This window comes from Carassius gibelio, chromosome B25, assembly GCF_023724105.1.
Source record: "Carassius gibelio isolate Cgi1373 ecotype wild population from Czech Republic chromosome B25, carGib1.2-hapl.c, whole genome shotgun sequence".
Classification (NCBI taxonomy): domain Eukaryota; kingdom Metazoa; phylum Chordata; class Actinopteri; order Cypriniformes; family Cyprinidae; genus Carassius; species Carassius gibelio.
This window is the reverse complement of record NC_068420.1, coordinates 7248263-7263856: the sequence shown is the minus strand read 5'-3', so window position 1 is coordinate 7263856 and position 15594 is coordinate 7248263. Positions and strand designations below refer to the sequence as shown.

The following is a 15594-nucleotide window of genomic DNA, read 5'->3' as shown; positions in this document are numbered from 1 at the left end:
ACATATTTCGATTTCTCAAGGAAATGTGTAGTATTATGTCCAAACAATAATAAAAGGAACACATTTCATTTATAATTTGTCTTAAATCTCTCTTTTTTGTAAAAAATAAATAACATTTAAAAAAACAATTATACATTTGTGCACCCACCAAATGACTGGCTTATGCTCTTCTAATATTTAGTTTTTTATAAGCAGACAGATAAGAGAGATATCATGGAAGACTTTTTGGTGTCCTGTGTATGGGCGTTTATGTTCCTAACTCCTGCAGGTGACGCCGCTCTCCTCACACACCTTTTTTGTGTGCAGAACGTCAAAGAGAATATGAAAAGCTATGTCTTTCATATGAATAACCCCATGACGTGAGAAGCTGCTCATTTTCCATTTGTTATCAGGAGGAAGATTAACTCGCCACCCCTCCTCCTCCTCTTCAGAACCTCATATAAATAGCAAAGCGCACAGTCTCATTGTATAACAACAATTGCAGCACATCCAGTTAAAAGACTGACAAACGCATTGACATAATAAGAAACATCAGCATGTACTCAACTAAAAACGAGGGACCGCACAGAGGAAGATCTTTTGACTCCATGAACCTTGGTCTGACATTGGAAGAGAAGCAACTTAACAATGAGGTAAGCACTTTTTCTCCATAATTTTTATCATTTTAAATGGCAAACAATTTTTTCTTTTTTACTCATTTGGTTGATTTACATACATTTTATAAATATATTTTATAATTGTAACTCAGGTGAGAATTTAAGTTTTCAACAGGTTGGGGTTCATATAAAACATTAAAAATATATATATATATTATATATTATAATGCCAAATGTAAGCATAGATTTCTAACATGTCAAATGTGGAGAAAACTGAAGTTGAGGGATCCTATGGTGCACTGCTATCCAAGTGCTCAAAAGCTCTCCAGTCAGTTTTATGCATAACACATCCATGCTTGACACTGTTAGCAATAATTTGTTCCAATCCTCCTCGCACCATATCTAAAGATGCATCAAATTGAATACCCTTAACAGAGATGTGCGTGGAAGAGTGATTAATTGCAGCCTAATCCCAGTGTTAGATTAAAACAAGAGGGCACTAATAATAGGCTTCCTCGCTGTCCAAATGAGATTGTTTTAAGACGCCAGACACTGGCCCGTCTTTGTTAAACCGATACAGTGAATCACAGTACTCCGAACTCTGCCACGGTCAACTCAGTGATGCTGTCGGGAATCCTGCTGTCTGGAAGACGAGGACAGGGACGATTACTCACCCACATGCGTGATAAAAGAAACATGGTCAGTTTTTTTGTAGTTTATAATTTAAATAACATTGTTTATTAATAATTATTATATAGCTTACTATTAAATAAAAGTAATGCATGTTTAATGTATGAAATTAGAACATTCTTAGTTTTATTATAATTTATTATTTATTTAATACTTTTTTCATGCTAATTATTTGATAAATATTATTTAAAGATATTTTGACATTTTTTTATGAATTACTAGTAAATAAGCTGATGGTGATTCTCTCATAGAGATTTTTTATTAAATTAAATTATTATATGACTATAATATTATATGACATAATTATATGACCGTATTAAATGCAAATATTATTTCTACTATATTACATACAGATATTAAACATTACTCATTTACTTGTTACTTATGTATTTAATACTATTTGATGCTAATTATTTATTTTATATTAAAGTTTTTCTAGACACCTTTTGTCATTTATGTTTGAACTTGTTGCCGTTAAAAGAAGTGGTGCTCATTCTGTCGTGTTCAGTAGATTTTCAGAAATGAAAAAGCAATAAAACTAATTAAATATGTCAATCTAAATAAATAATAAAATAACATAAAATTGTAAAAAAAAATTAAACATTTTTTAAATGTGTATTGATGTATGTACTATATATACATTACATATTTCTTATATCAATAATCATAATTATCCGTGTGATTTCTTGGACTTAATCCCATGTCTGCAACCTTGGGACAGGGCTCACGCAGTGTCCCTCTGTAGGCGCTTATGTAAAGCAGGTCACGATGACTGTCGCTGTCCACTGTTCTGAACTGACGCAGGAACCGGCACCTTTAATCGGATGACCTGTTGGCAACCGGAGTTAGTTTTTTGTTTAGGTTTATTTAAAAACAAACCCCTCGGTGACCAATATTTAATAAAACAAAAACAACAACAATATGCCGTCTCAAAACAGTCTAATCAAAGTGGCATCCTGCAGTGAAGTTATTTGCAGTTTTTCACCACTTTGAATTTCACTTCTAAATCTAATAGAGTTGAATATTATATTATCTAATATATAGTTGAAACTATATATACAATTTATTTATTATTTATATTTTTAAAAACTACTTATTATAAGTTATATTATAACATTTTCATTTTTAGAATTTTATGTTGTTTTATAACATGATCTTAAAGTTTTGCACTCTTAACAGGAAAGTTCAGATCCTTTAGATGAATACAAATAAAGTTTTATGTGTTGCCTTAAAAGGAATTAAGTGTTGTTTACCACACTCTTTAATCCACATGATCTGATTGACAAGCAATGAGCTCATGACTTAGGGTTGGATTTAAAGTGAGCTGAAGATGTTGATGCTAAACATAAGTCATGTAAAACAATAAATGAAGGGGGGGGGCAGATCCTATGTAATTTTCATCTTTACAAATGACTTTTGATTATATAATTTTACCTGACCTCATCTGACATGTATTTATGCTTTGTGCCTGTGTTTCACAGATGAACAAATCTGCTTTTCCGAAGATCGAGGAGAATAAAGACAACAAAACCGCATCTACAGAGAGAGGCCGGGCTGCTGTTGTGTTCTCCTTGAAGAATGAAGTCGGTGGACTTGTCAAGGCACTAAAACTTTTCCAGGTGATATGTCGTTTACAATTTTCTTGTATGTTTAAATACTTCTTTACTTGATTTATAAAGGTTAACATTAACCATCACATATAAATCAGCAGGAAAACCACGTCAACCTGGTGCACATCGAGTCCAGAAAGTCCAAAAGGCGCAACTCAGAGTTCGAGATCTTCGTAGACTGCGACAGCAACCGCGAGCAGCTTCACGAGATCCTTCAGCTGCTGAGGAAACACGTGAACGTGCTCGAGATGGACGCGCCTGACAACCGCCTGCCTGAAGAAAGCGGTACACGAATGAATGACAATATCAGCCAGATATGACTTTTTTTAATTACTACACAAATGTTCAATATGTGACTGTTGGGGTTTTTTCTCCAGAGATGGAGAGCATGCCTTGGTTCCCGAAGAAGATTTCAGATCTGGATAAATGTGCGAACCGTGTGCTGATGTACGGATCAGACCTGGATGCGGATCATCCAGTAAGTGGCAAGGTTTCATCTCGATCGCCGCATCAGTATGATGTTATCACGTTCCTCACTGTTATGATTCTGTCCCGACAGGGATTCAAGGACAACGTCTATCGCAAAAGGAGGAAGTATTTCGCAGACTTGGCTATGAGCTACAAACAGTAAGTTTTTTAATATACTTTAACATTAGAGTAATACACATTTAATATAAGTCTAATGAAATATTGACCCTTCCATCAGTGGAGACCCCATTCCCCGAATAGAGTTCACAGACGAGGAGGTGAAAACGTGGGGAGTGGTGTTCAGGGAGCTGAATAAACTCTACCCCACACACGCCTGCCGCGAGTATCTCAAGAACCTGCCCTTGCTCATCAAACACTGTGACGTCCGCGAGGACAACATCCCGCAGCTGGAGGACATCTCACGCTTCCTCAAAGGTGAGGGAAAGGGATGCCAGTTCTTCAAAGGTTGGTTTGTTCAGGATTTATAGACTCTTTTCTCTGTAACATTGCTTTCTGAACGGTTTCAGAGCGCACCGGCTTCACCATCAGGCCTGTGGCTGGGTATCTCTCCCCACGAGACTTCCTGGCAGGTCTGGCCTTCCGTGTGTTTCACTGCACTCAGTATGTGCGACACAGCTCAGACCCCCTCTACACACCCGAGCCGTGAGTACACCAACAATCAAATACTAGCAACTAAACTATGATGTGACTGTCACTCTAATATATTTACAAAAAAGGATCTTAGATATAGAATGTATTTACATGTATTTACATGTTTATATTTATATTCATATCATTTATATTATATATAAAAATATTGAATATATAAACAACATATTTTTCTTAAATATATACATGCATGTGTGTGTATTTATATATACATAATAAATATAAACAGTACACATACATATATTATGTAAAGAAAAACTTTTATTTTGGATGCGATTAATCACGATTAATCGTCTGACAGCAGTAATTTTTATAAATAAAATTAAATAAAAGTAATGCATTTATGTATTCAGAATATTATTTTGATTTTATGTATTCAGTTTATATATATATATATATATATATATATATATATATATATATATATATATATATATATATATATATGCTATATTTCAACTTTCATGTATATATTCAGAATTAAATGTACATATTCACAATTTATATTTATATATTCAGACTGAAAGCTATATATTCAGATTTACTTCTATATATTCGTGATTTACATTTTGTATCACAGTTTGTATCTATGTAAATTAAGACTTATAACTACATATTCATATTTGCATTTGTATTGTCAGATTCATAACTATATATTCTGATTTATCTTTATATATTCTGATTTATAAATATATTCAGATTTACTTCTATATACACACAGTTTACATTTATACATTCAGATTCTATTTAATTATTTCCTGTTTGGCACGTCATATATAATTTATATTTATATTTATATATATATATATATATATATATATATATATATATATATATATTATTATTATTTTATTTTTTTCTATATATATTTCCTAAATCTGTCTGATATACACATTTTTCACATACAAAAGCTTATTTCACTGAAAAGGAAAAAAAAAAGATTTTTATAATATATATGCAACAGATCTTTATAGGCTATAATTAAAGAACTGTACTGATATAGGAATTGTTAATCTGAGCAGGTGATCATGTGAATGTGTCTGTATGTTTTAGAGACACATGTCACGAGCTGCTTGGACATGTCCCTCTTTTGGCCGAGCCCAGCTTTGCTCAGTTCAGTCAGGAGATCGGTCTCGCGTCACTGGGAGCATCAGATGACTCTGTACAGAAACTCGCCACTGTAAGAAATGACAGGCCTTGAGATTGAGTGTTTTCATGTGAATAATACAAATACATATTTATTAACAATTCCATTCTATGTTTAAGTGTTATTTCTTCACTGTGGAGTTTGGCCTCTGTAAGCAAGAAGGGAGACTGAGAGCTTATGGAGCCGGTCTGCTGTCCTCCATCAGCGAGTTGAAAGTAATGAACCACAAAAGATTTCTCAACATGATGCATAATGCATGTTTTTCACCTTATAAATAGAGATGAATTTTTTTTTTTTTCATCCAGCATGCACTCTCAGGAAACGCCAGGATCTTGCCCTTTGACCCCAATGTGACATGCAAACAAGAGTGCATCATCACCACCTTTCAGGATGTTTACTTTGTTTCGGACTCCTTCGAGGAAGCAAAAGTCAAAATGAGGTATGGAAAATGAAACTGTATTCTTACATTGAATTAAATGATAATAAAATTGCTAAAAAAAAGTATTTACTGCAAATATCATCTGAGTATTTAGCACTATAATTTGCATTTAAAGTTGAATTTATTTTTAGGGAGTTTGCAAAGACCATCAAGAGGCCATTCTCAGTGCGTTACAATCCGTACACACAAAGTGTAGATGTTCTTAAAGACACGGCCAGCATCAACAACGTGGTGGAAGAACTAAGACATGAGCTGGACATCATTGGAGATGCACTAAGCAGGCTAAACATGCAGTTAGGAGTCTGAAAAATTTAACATTTCCCATCAAATCATCCATTATTTCATGTACCAGTTCATCTGTTTTGTCACATTACTTTACTTTCCGAATCACATATGGCATGAAAACCCACCAAACGAAGTCAAACCCTTGTGTCTGTTTATATAATTAGTTTGGCTCTTGTTTGATTACATATGTGGAGTTCTTGTATTTTATGTGAGATTTATATTGACATGGTGGTATTTATGCAAGGCTAAATTAAGGCTACACACAGGTGACATGTGTGTCTTGTGCATAATTTATGTCTGCTAATATATTGATGGTTTCAGTTCGCATTTATGTCATTTGTGATTTCAAATTGGCACCCTGTGTTTATTTATTCAGAGATACTATCTGAAGGATATTTAAGTATATAAACAGTATCTTTGTAAGTCTATGAAACTTTTAGTAGATACAGTGTATGCTATGTGTTATTGTTTATTTATTTTAAAATGGATGTCTACATGGAGTAGGACCTGGAATAATCTGTATTTATTAAAATGCATGTAAATATTGCATTGGACATGGAAAAGGTGTTTTTTACAAGTTACAAATTAATGCTTAGCGTTTCTATAAGTAATTCGTTAGAAACTTTGAAGTATGCCTATCAGTTCAAGTTTAGGTTGTAGATAAATGTATTGCTAGACATTATTATTAAAGAGTTCATATTCATACAATAAAATATTTTTTTTTTTTCTACTGTAAATGCCATGTAGTGTAAGTGTGCAGTTTCTTATTTTTTTCTTTACATTTCATGCTCAGGAGTACAAACGATCGTGCTCTTGAGAGGTGCTTGTCGGCTCAAATGCCAAATATCTTATTTAAATATCTTATCCAATGTCTTATTCAAATTTCAAGACATTGTTTGCCATATAGGGCACATATGTGTATGAAAGTAAAATCATTTTATCATATAAATCAATGTATACAAGTATATTTACCTGATAATTAAATGGAAAGCGGAGCGAGTAGGCTCTAAAGGTTTTGAGCTCCTGTGACCTCAGGCGCCTCTGATTGGTTAATCCTGACCAGCGCTGAATAAAGAAACAGACACCACGTGACTAAGTCAAAAAGAACAATAGTTATATTGTTGTACTAAATTTCCTTAATCGTCTATTCTGATAGGTTTACTCATTTTTGATTTGTATTTTACATATGAAAAGATTAAATCAATAAAAAAATAATAATAATAATAATATATTTTATTTTAAAATATTATAATTTAAATATAATAATATTTAAATATTTGTTTAAGCACATATATATGTATATTATATATATATATATATATATATATATATATATATATATATATATATATATATATATATATATATATATATATATATATATATATATATATATATATAATTTTCAGTAAGTTTCGTTTTTATCTCAACTATAACAATAATTTAATATTATAATTGTATTTAATTACTACAATTATTATAATTCAAATGCCATAATATTTAGTTATTAGTCTTAATAGGTATATGTATATAATATCTGTGCTAATTTTTAAACAAAAACTAATTCTAATTATATGATAAATACATATTCATATTATAACTTGTTTTAAATATTGAAAAATTAATTTAGTTTTTTTCTCAACTATAACAATTTCATATAATAATAATTATATTTTAATAATATAATTCAAATGCCATAATATTTATTTATTAGTCTTAATATGTATATTTATTATTTGTTATTAGTTATTTGTGTTAAATATTAAAGTAAATCAAATTCAAATTATATTATACATTCATATAAATATTATAATTTGTTTTAAATGTGAAAATAAAGGTCAAACTTTAAGATTATTTATTTAATATTATGATAAGATATCATAATAGGTTTTAATATTATTATTATTGAATATTTTCGTAGAATTTTGTGACTTTTATTTGTGACTTGTATTTAAAACAATGTCAAAAAAGTGTCCACGCCCACTTTGGGATTGCATCGCCACTCTACCCACTAATGTTTCTTGGAAACTAGTCTAGGAAATCTAGGAAACTAGTGACGTTTACATGAGTTCATGGCGATGTCATTAATTTGCGCCTTAAACTGATGGAACTCAGCTTTCAAAATGTGTAAATTACTGTACACGTGGGTAAGTTTTATTTACTCTTAATTGCGCAAGACGTACACACTTGCAGTAGCGACACCCGGTCTATAGTATTTCAATACACACGAAAACGCGAAATTCACATTTGTCCAAATATATTTTATTTGTGGAACAATGTTGCTCTCTAGCGGTCGAGTTGATGTATTACAAAAACATTTCTCCACCCAGAATCAGGTGAGCTGCTGATGTGTGGAGAGAACCGCACAGGTCAATTAGGACTCAGTCACACGTCAGAGGTCATAACCTTTCAGCCCTGGCCTTTGCCTGGTGCTCAAGGGTTCAGCAGGTGTCCTGTGATTGGGACTTCTCCGTTGTTCTGACGGTCATCAAATTCATATTCTGGACTCTTGTGTGGTGGAGTTTGTATGGAAGCCCGTTTCAGCCACTGAATAAAAAAAAAGGTAATTGAGACTTTTTATCTCACAATTTTAACATTTTTCTCACAATTTTGACTTTACATCTCGCAATTCTGGAATTTTTTCTCACAATTGTGAGATAACTTGCAATTTTGCAAATTAAGTCTGAATTGTGAGTTATAAACTCATAACAACATATCAGTCTTTTTTTCTGATCAGAAATGGACTTTATATCCTGCAAATCTGACATTATATCTTGCAATTCTGACTTTATAACTCGCAATTGGGTTTATATCTCACAATTCTGAGAAAAAAGTCAGGATTCCGAGATACAAATTTGCAATTGCAAAAAAAAAATCAGAATTGTGAGTTTATATCTCGCAATTCTGATTTTATAACTCGCAACTGTGTTTATATCTCACAGTTCTGAGAAAAAAAGTCAGATTTGCCAGATGTAAACTCACAATTGCTAGAAAAAATGTCGCAATTACCTTTTTTCTTTTTTATTCAGTGGCGGAAACAGGCTTCCTATTACTGAGAGCCTGGGTATAAAAATAAAAGGGCTTGGGTGTTGCACACATCAGTAATTTTTGAGTGCTTCTGTTTAGAGTTTGATTCGATCAAGTGCTCTTAGATCTGCCTGTGGAGACTTCCTCCGGTTTAATTGAGAGCTGAATAACTGATATCTGATCTGTCTTTCAGGTGACGCTCAGGTCTTGGTGTGCGGCTCAAATGCATTTGGACAGCTGGGAATAACACACTCAGCAGAAACCTTTACATGTGAAGGTGAGAGCTGGGAATATAATGAGAGCCTTGCATGATAAGTGTGTAAGATTGTAAGTGTGAGTTTTGTTATAATATTGTTATGATAAAATACAAAAATATGACACTGTGTCATAATTATGAGATAGAAATTGAAATTATGAGATAAAAAAAATCTAAATTATTAGATTGAAAAAAAAATCTAAATATGACGATAAAGTAGTTGAAATAATAAAATAGAAATTATTAGAATAAAAATTCTAAATTAAAGGATAAAACATCAAAACTGACAGTCATAATTATGAGATAAAAAAATGTAAATGATGAAGTAATCATAATTATGAGGTAAAAATTTAAATTATGAGATTAAGGGCCATATCATGCACCCGGCGCAGTACAGCACCAGGAGCGATGCAAGTGTTTTTTGCTAGTTTCAGCCTGGCACAGTTATTATTTTCACGTGCTGCGGCATGTTGTTTGAATAGCAAGTGCATTTGCACCCATTTGTGTGCTCATGGGCGTGCTGGTCTGAAAACGAGGTGTGTTCGGGCACATTGTTGGCGTGTTGATATTTTCAGGGCAATGGAAATAGGCTGCACCTTTGACCAACAAAAACCTGGTCTAAAGTCAGTAGTTTTTTTTTTTTTTGTTATTTAAAGAGCATGTTAGTAATATGCGCCTGTAGGCGAGTCAACAGCACGTACACTCTGCTTATTACACACACAGGGTCGCGCAGCAGCACACAAACATGTCAAATATTCCAAATTAAAGGATTACAGCGTAAAAGATTATTATTGTTTAGGCTACATAAATAGAAAAATGCTTACATGTCATAATGGACATTTATTGCATGTATCAGAACTAGGCTACCTATTTGGACGAGCAGCTTTCTTTCCTCTCTGGAGACGCATTCAGTCTTTGCTCTTGCAAATTCCGCCATATAAATAACAAATCTCTCATGTAAAAATTATGATATACTAAGTCAGAGATAAAAAGTCATACTTTCTCTCTTGTGATAGAAAAGGGCTTCCATACATAAACGCCTAAACGCTTCGCCAGCTGTATGTTTATGCTTATGGCATACATTTATGTGTAATTCCGCAAATGCTTTGTCACGTGCACACACACATCATTACAGTGCAGCTTATCCAATCAGAATTTAGAACACAACTATCCACAAATGTTTTTTATTGCTAATATGACATAAGAAATCACTTGCATAGTGTTCTTTGCTCAGAGGCAAGACAATGCAGTATGTATGTCTTCCAGCAGGGGGAGAACACACTCTGTACGTTCCCACAATGCTTTTCTCATCCTGCCCAGAGACACAGGGATGATTTAAATTGAAGGTCATCTCTTACCTTAGAGAATGCAGCATCTGTGGGCATAAGTATTGAAGAGAATGACTCAACGACACAGTATTTAATACTCAATCTCATGTGTCTGGTGCGTCACTGAACCTTAAAATTAATGGACAGCCTTCAGATATTGTTGAGCGCGAGAAAAGAGACATTTGGCATTTATGTCTTTTTGCATTTTTTTCAAGTTCAAGTTAGTGCAGAGAGGGGAAGGTTGTCCAGACATTGTCATGGCTTGCGAAACATATTTCTGTTTGTCAGATCTCCTTGCGTGACTTTGTTTTGTGCTTTCGCCGTTCCCCGCCTGGTCGATGGACCTCATGTCATATTTAATCCTCGAAAGTTGCTTATGCTACAATGTCCTGCCACTGGTGACCCGTCTACACGGCGTATGTTGATGAGAGGAAACGAGGACGTACAGGGGACGGTATCCTCTATAACACCTCGAAAGAGAGGGAGAAAGTGTAGCTGCATCCAGGGACATGTTTAGTCTTTGGTGACAAACGGAATATAAAGTTTTAGAGCTGAATTGTGGTTGACAGAAAGACTTTGCCTGAGGCTTTAAAGGAAGAGTTCTTTTGATTCACCCTCACGTCGTGACTTTCATTCTTCTGTGGGACACAAAAGGAGATTTTGAGGAGTCATACGATAGCTTTGTGTGAGAAATGCAGTGTTGTTATTGTTACCTAAAGTTTAAAATAAATAAATAAACTGCATTAAAGCCAAAATAAAAAACAAATATTTAAAAGTAATGTAAATAAAAGCTTAAAATAATTAAATATTTTCAAATGTTGCCTGGGCAACTAATTAAAATGACTAAGTGAACACTAAAATTTAAATAAAAAATAAAGTACAACTATTTAATAAATATTTATTAAATATGAATTATCTCATAAATACGGAAGCCCATTTCCGCCACGTAAGAAAAAAAATGCTTTGGTAAATCACAAAAAAAAAAAAACATAAAAAGTCACAATTATGAGATACATTTCTAATTTATAATATTAAAACTTAATTATGACAGTAAGAAAAACTAAATTGATAAATTCTAAATTATGAGATAAAAAGTTCAAATTATGAATTATGTCATAATTATATTATAATTAGGACAAAAATCTAATTAAATGTGGTTATTTTAACTTTGATGTCATGCTTTTGACTTTATCTCATAATGTCGATCTCATGATTATGACTATGACTATTTAAAATGGCGAAAGCACATAATTTTTTACAAAATTACTAAAAAATAATTAAAATTAAAACGAAAAAATATTACAAAAAATATATATTATTAATTTAAATGATAAACTATGTACATAATAATACTATAGAAAAATACAACATCATTACAAATGGCTGGAAATGTAAGTCATTATTTGCTGACAACTGTTTCTTTTCAAGTGCTGCTAATGAATTTTGGAGACATTGAGTTAAACTTGAGAATCTGATCAGTTAGCTTCGTGAACAAAACAGTTAGATCAATTTTTGTGAACCAGATTTAAATTTAATGACATATTGTAAATTGCTGCTTTATTAATGAACTCGTTTGAACTGTCGAAGGAGAGCTAGGGTAGATGCTATGACTTAATAATTCTCTACAGTTTAGTGGAATATAGTGCATGAGTCAGATAGATAACATTTAAGATAGTTTTACAATGCTTTTCTAATCTTGAAAGCATCAGTCTCAGTATCACGAAGCTTTTTAAAACTAGTAATTGTTCTAGTAAGTTTAGTTAACTCCCTTCACAGTCTATATTGTGTCTTAACTGTTGGTAGGACACAAAATCCATTGTTAAAACCCAGTTCCCGCCCCAAAAGCATATTGACCAATCATAGGGAAGCTGGCGTCTTCACTGGCTCCAGACTGTGAGATTTCCTATCAGTAGATGAAACACAATACAGTGGGACGAAAACAACGTGTTCCTTCCAGGATCCAGAGCTGAACTCCCAGTAATGGGAGCTATGATTTCTTACAATGAGTTCATTCACACATGAGGTGCAGCCGCCCGACAGCCTGCTTCACACCTCCACCCAGAGCACCGGAGTCTAGCTGTGTGTGTCTGAGCTCCCACAATGCACTGCTGTACCTGAGGCTTCATCACAGTGTGGGGACATTCATCCTGCACTTCATTATCAGAGGCAGATGGGAAGAGTAAACAGCTGTCGACTCAGGGTTCTGTATTTGTCAGGGTTTGTCAAATATATAAACATTAAATTTTTTAGTTTGTTTGTATATTATATATAATTATAGAAAAATTATCTAAAATAAAGAATACATACACGCACGCATATATATTTAAATATTGCAAACATCAGATGTATATAATTGATTTGCTATATTTTTTATATCAAAAGTACATTCTTTGTATTTATGAATAATTATGAAATATACTTCAATATTATTTAATATTTAATAATAATATGTATTATTTAATAAAATATATGTATAATAATATTTAATATTATATAATATATAAAAATATAAATATTCCAGAATTATATACATTAAATTTCACACTAAGTATTTATTAATGCTATGGGTGTGTGTGTGTGTGTGTGTGTGTGTGTGTATATATATATGTGTGTGTGTGTGTGTGTGTGAAATCCATGTATAATCTATAGATTATATTAATTAGTATATTATTTATGTGTTCTATTTTTAGTAATTCTATTCAGTAATCATATATATAAACATTGTTTGATATGTAATTAAAAAATTATGTAAATGTAATTTTATCTTTTTGACATCTGAGTAATATGAATAATCTATAATTGTATAGATTAAACATACTTTTAATGATATATTATATTGTTATGTATTTTTCATATATGCTTTGTTTATTACATGGCAGAATGCATAATTTTTTTTACCTATATATATATATATATATATATATATATATATATATATATATATAATTTTTATTAATTATTTTATTTTTAACTTTTTTTATTTCTGTAAAATATATATACATTTATTTTATACTTTAATTTTAGTAAAAAGTATTTTATTTTAATAAAAAATGTATTGTATGTTAAGTTTTGTCATTTAATCATTTTTATTCATTTTAAAATGTGTTTATAATTTATATGATTATAGATTAATATTTCAATTACTAAATATAAAATTAAATATAAAACATTGTTAACATATTTGGTGTTTGCTATGTGTTTGTGTGTGTAAATATATATATAATTAAATTGTATTATTATTATTTTTTTATGGTTTGCATTAGAATAATAAGAATGTTGGGGAGGGATTGTGATTTTGGTTGGTCACTTCATGGTCATGTCACGTAGACGATCTCTGGTTCAAGAACAGTGGTCAGACTTGCTGATAGTCGAAAGCCTAGCTAAGCAAGACTTGTATTTAGTGCCCTTGTCACTGATCTGACAGCAGTCTTTAACGTCTGGACAGTCGCTGTCCTCAGTCCGTTGCTGTTTTGACTGGCTGTGTTTGTGTGGCGTGGGGTCAGCTGAGGACGGATGGGTGGATGTGAGGAGGAGTTGGGGTTGTTTTGTTAGTGATGGCGAGAGAAACTGACTGACGTCTGACAGGAGGCTCCTGCTTTTGTTTGTACTGTAGTGTTTCATTGTATTTCAAAAGTATTTCATAATTCATGCTAGATTAAGAAAATATATAATTATGTTTTGTTTCTAGTTGTATGTCTACGTAAAGAAATAATGAAATAAAAAAAATGCTCTTTAAAATAATAAATAAATACATGAGTCTATTAAATCTTCATGGATTATTTAAAATTAATAAACAAAATATCCCCTAAATTATTCAAAATTAACAATTACAAATTAATAAATAATTATGTATATTTATGTCATTGTTTAAACTTTTTTTCCTTATGTTTACGGTATTCTCATGCTTACAGCTGATGGAAGGATAGTAAATAAACATTGTGGGATTGCATCCAGCTTTGACCTCCGACCTCTGTGTCACGTGTCTAGTCGCTTCCAGAGCAAACTCAAACACAGAAAGGCATCTTTTGTTTTGGGTTTATAGAAATCTGGTCATTTAACAAGAGAAGTTTCATTCTGCCTTTCCCCATAATGCACTGGTGTTATTTTTCACTGTGTGGACGGCGTCCTCCCAGCTCCGGCAGAGAGCATTAGCTGATGTGTTTTTGTCCACTAGCAGTCCATTTCCTCCGCGTAACGAGCTCTGATCACCGAACATTAATAAACCAACCAGAGACGCCCGGTCATCCACTCACATCCTCGCGGGTCGTCATGGTAACGGACATATGACTCCGTGTGTGTTTGTGCTATTTTTGAGTGCAGGAAGCTTCTCTGCTCGGCTGGATGTGTAAATCACCCCTCCCCACCCCCAAACCACGGTACGCCTGTCCTCGGACCCGCTTCCCAGCAGGGAATGTTCGATTCAGGCATCCCGGCTCCTGTTACAGGCATGGAGAGAGTGTGTGTGTTTGTTTGTGTGTGTGTGTGTGTGTGAGAGAGAGAGAGAGAGAGAGGGTCAAACTGAGGTCTGTCAGGGGTTAATGTGCTTGGAATGTGAGGAGAGCACACAATAGGTGTATACAAAAATTGTAGTTGGTAACGTAATCCATTACACGTTTTAGGAAATATAATCAGACTACTTTTAGATTACTTTTGATCTATCTTGTTTTTCACATTGATTTAAATAGGGTAACATTGCACCATATTGATATAAAAATACAAAGAGTAAGAAAATTTGTTTTTAGTGCATTAAACATTACATTACGTCAAGGTTTGTGAAGGCACTGCAGGGCCTTTGTGAGTTCAACTAAAACTAATATATAATTAAATCATAACAATGTTGAATTGAAACAAATCATTTTAAAATGAATTAAACAATTTCAAGATCACTCTGTGATCATGTTATGAATGTTTTTGGTATATAGTCTCCATGGCAACACCTGCGGTCTTCATGTATCTAATTTCTCATAACAGTTATTGGAAAGAAAGCTGTCAAGGCCTTCGTCACGCACTCTTTGAAATGTATTCTGGGAGTCAATCACTGCGGCCCAATCACAGAAAAGACCAGGGGTTTTCTGAGAG

General features: G+C 32.7%; 1 protein-coding gene across 3 annotated transcripts; it reads left to right on the top strand.

Annotated features, from left to right (window-relative positions):
• The first annotated feature begins 309 nt into the window (after positions 1-309).
• On the top strand, positions 310-6641 carry LOC128014601 (tryptophan 5-hydroxylase 1-like). Of its 3 annotated transcripts, XM_052598291.1 has the most exons (12): positions 467-632; positions 1177-1295; positions 2768-2905; positions 2995-3181; positions 3274-3374; positions 3456-3523; positions 3603-3799; positions 3892-4027; positions 5087-5213; positions 5300-5395; positions 5486-5619; positions 5751-6641. In XM_052598291.1, the coding sequence occupies exons 2-12, from the start codon at positions 1218-1220 to the stop codon at positions 5923-5925; spliced, it is 1437 nt and encodes a 478-aa protein (XP_052454251.1). In that variant the 5' UTR covers positions 467-632; positions 1177-1217; the 3' UTR covers positions 5926-6641. The 3 variants fall into 3 exon arrangements, with proteins under 3 accessions (XP_052454249.1, XP_052454250.1, XP_052454251.1); XM_052598289.1 differs by lacking the exon at positions 1177-1295 and having other exon boundaries at positions 310-632; XM_052598290.1 differs by lacking the exon at positions 1177-1295 and having other exon boundaries at positions 315-632; positions 2998-3181.
• Positions 6642-15594: the final 8953 nt, after the last annotated feature.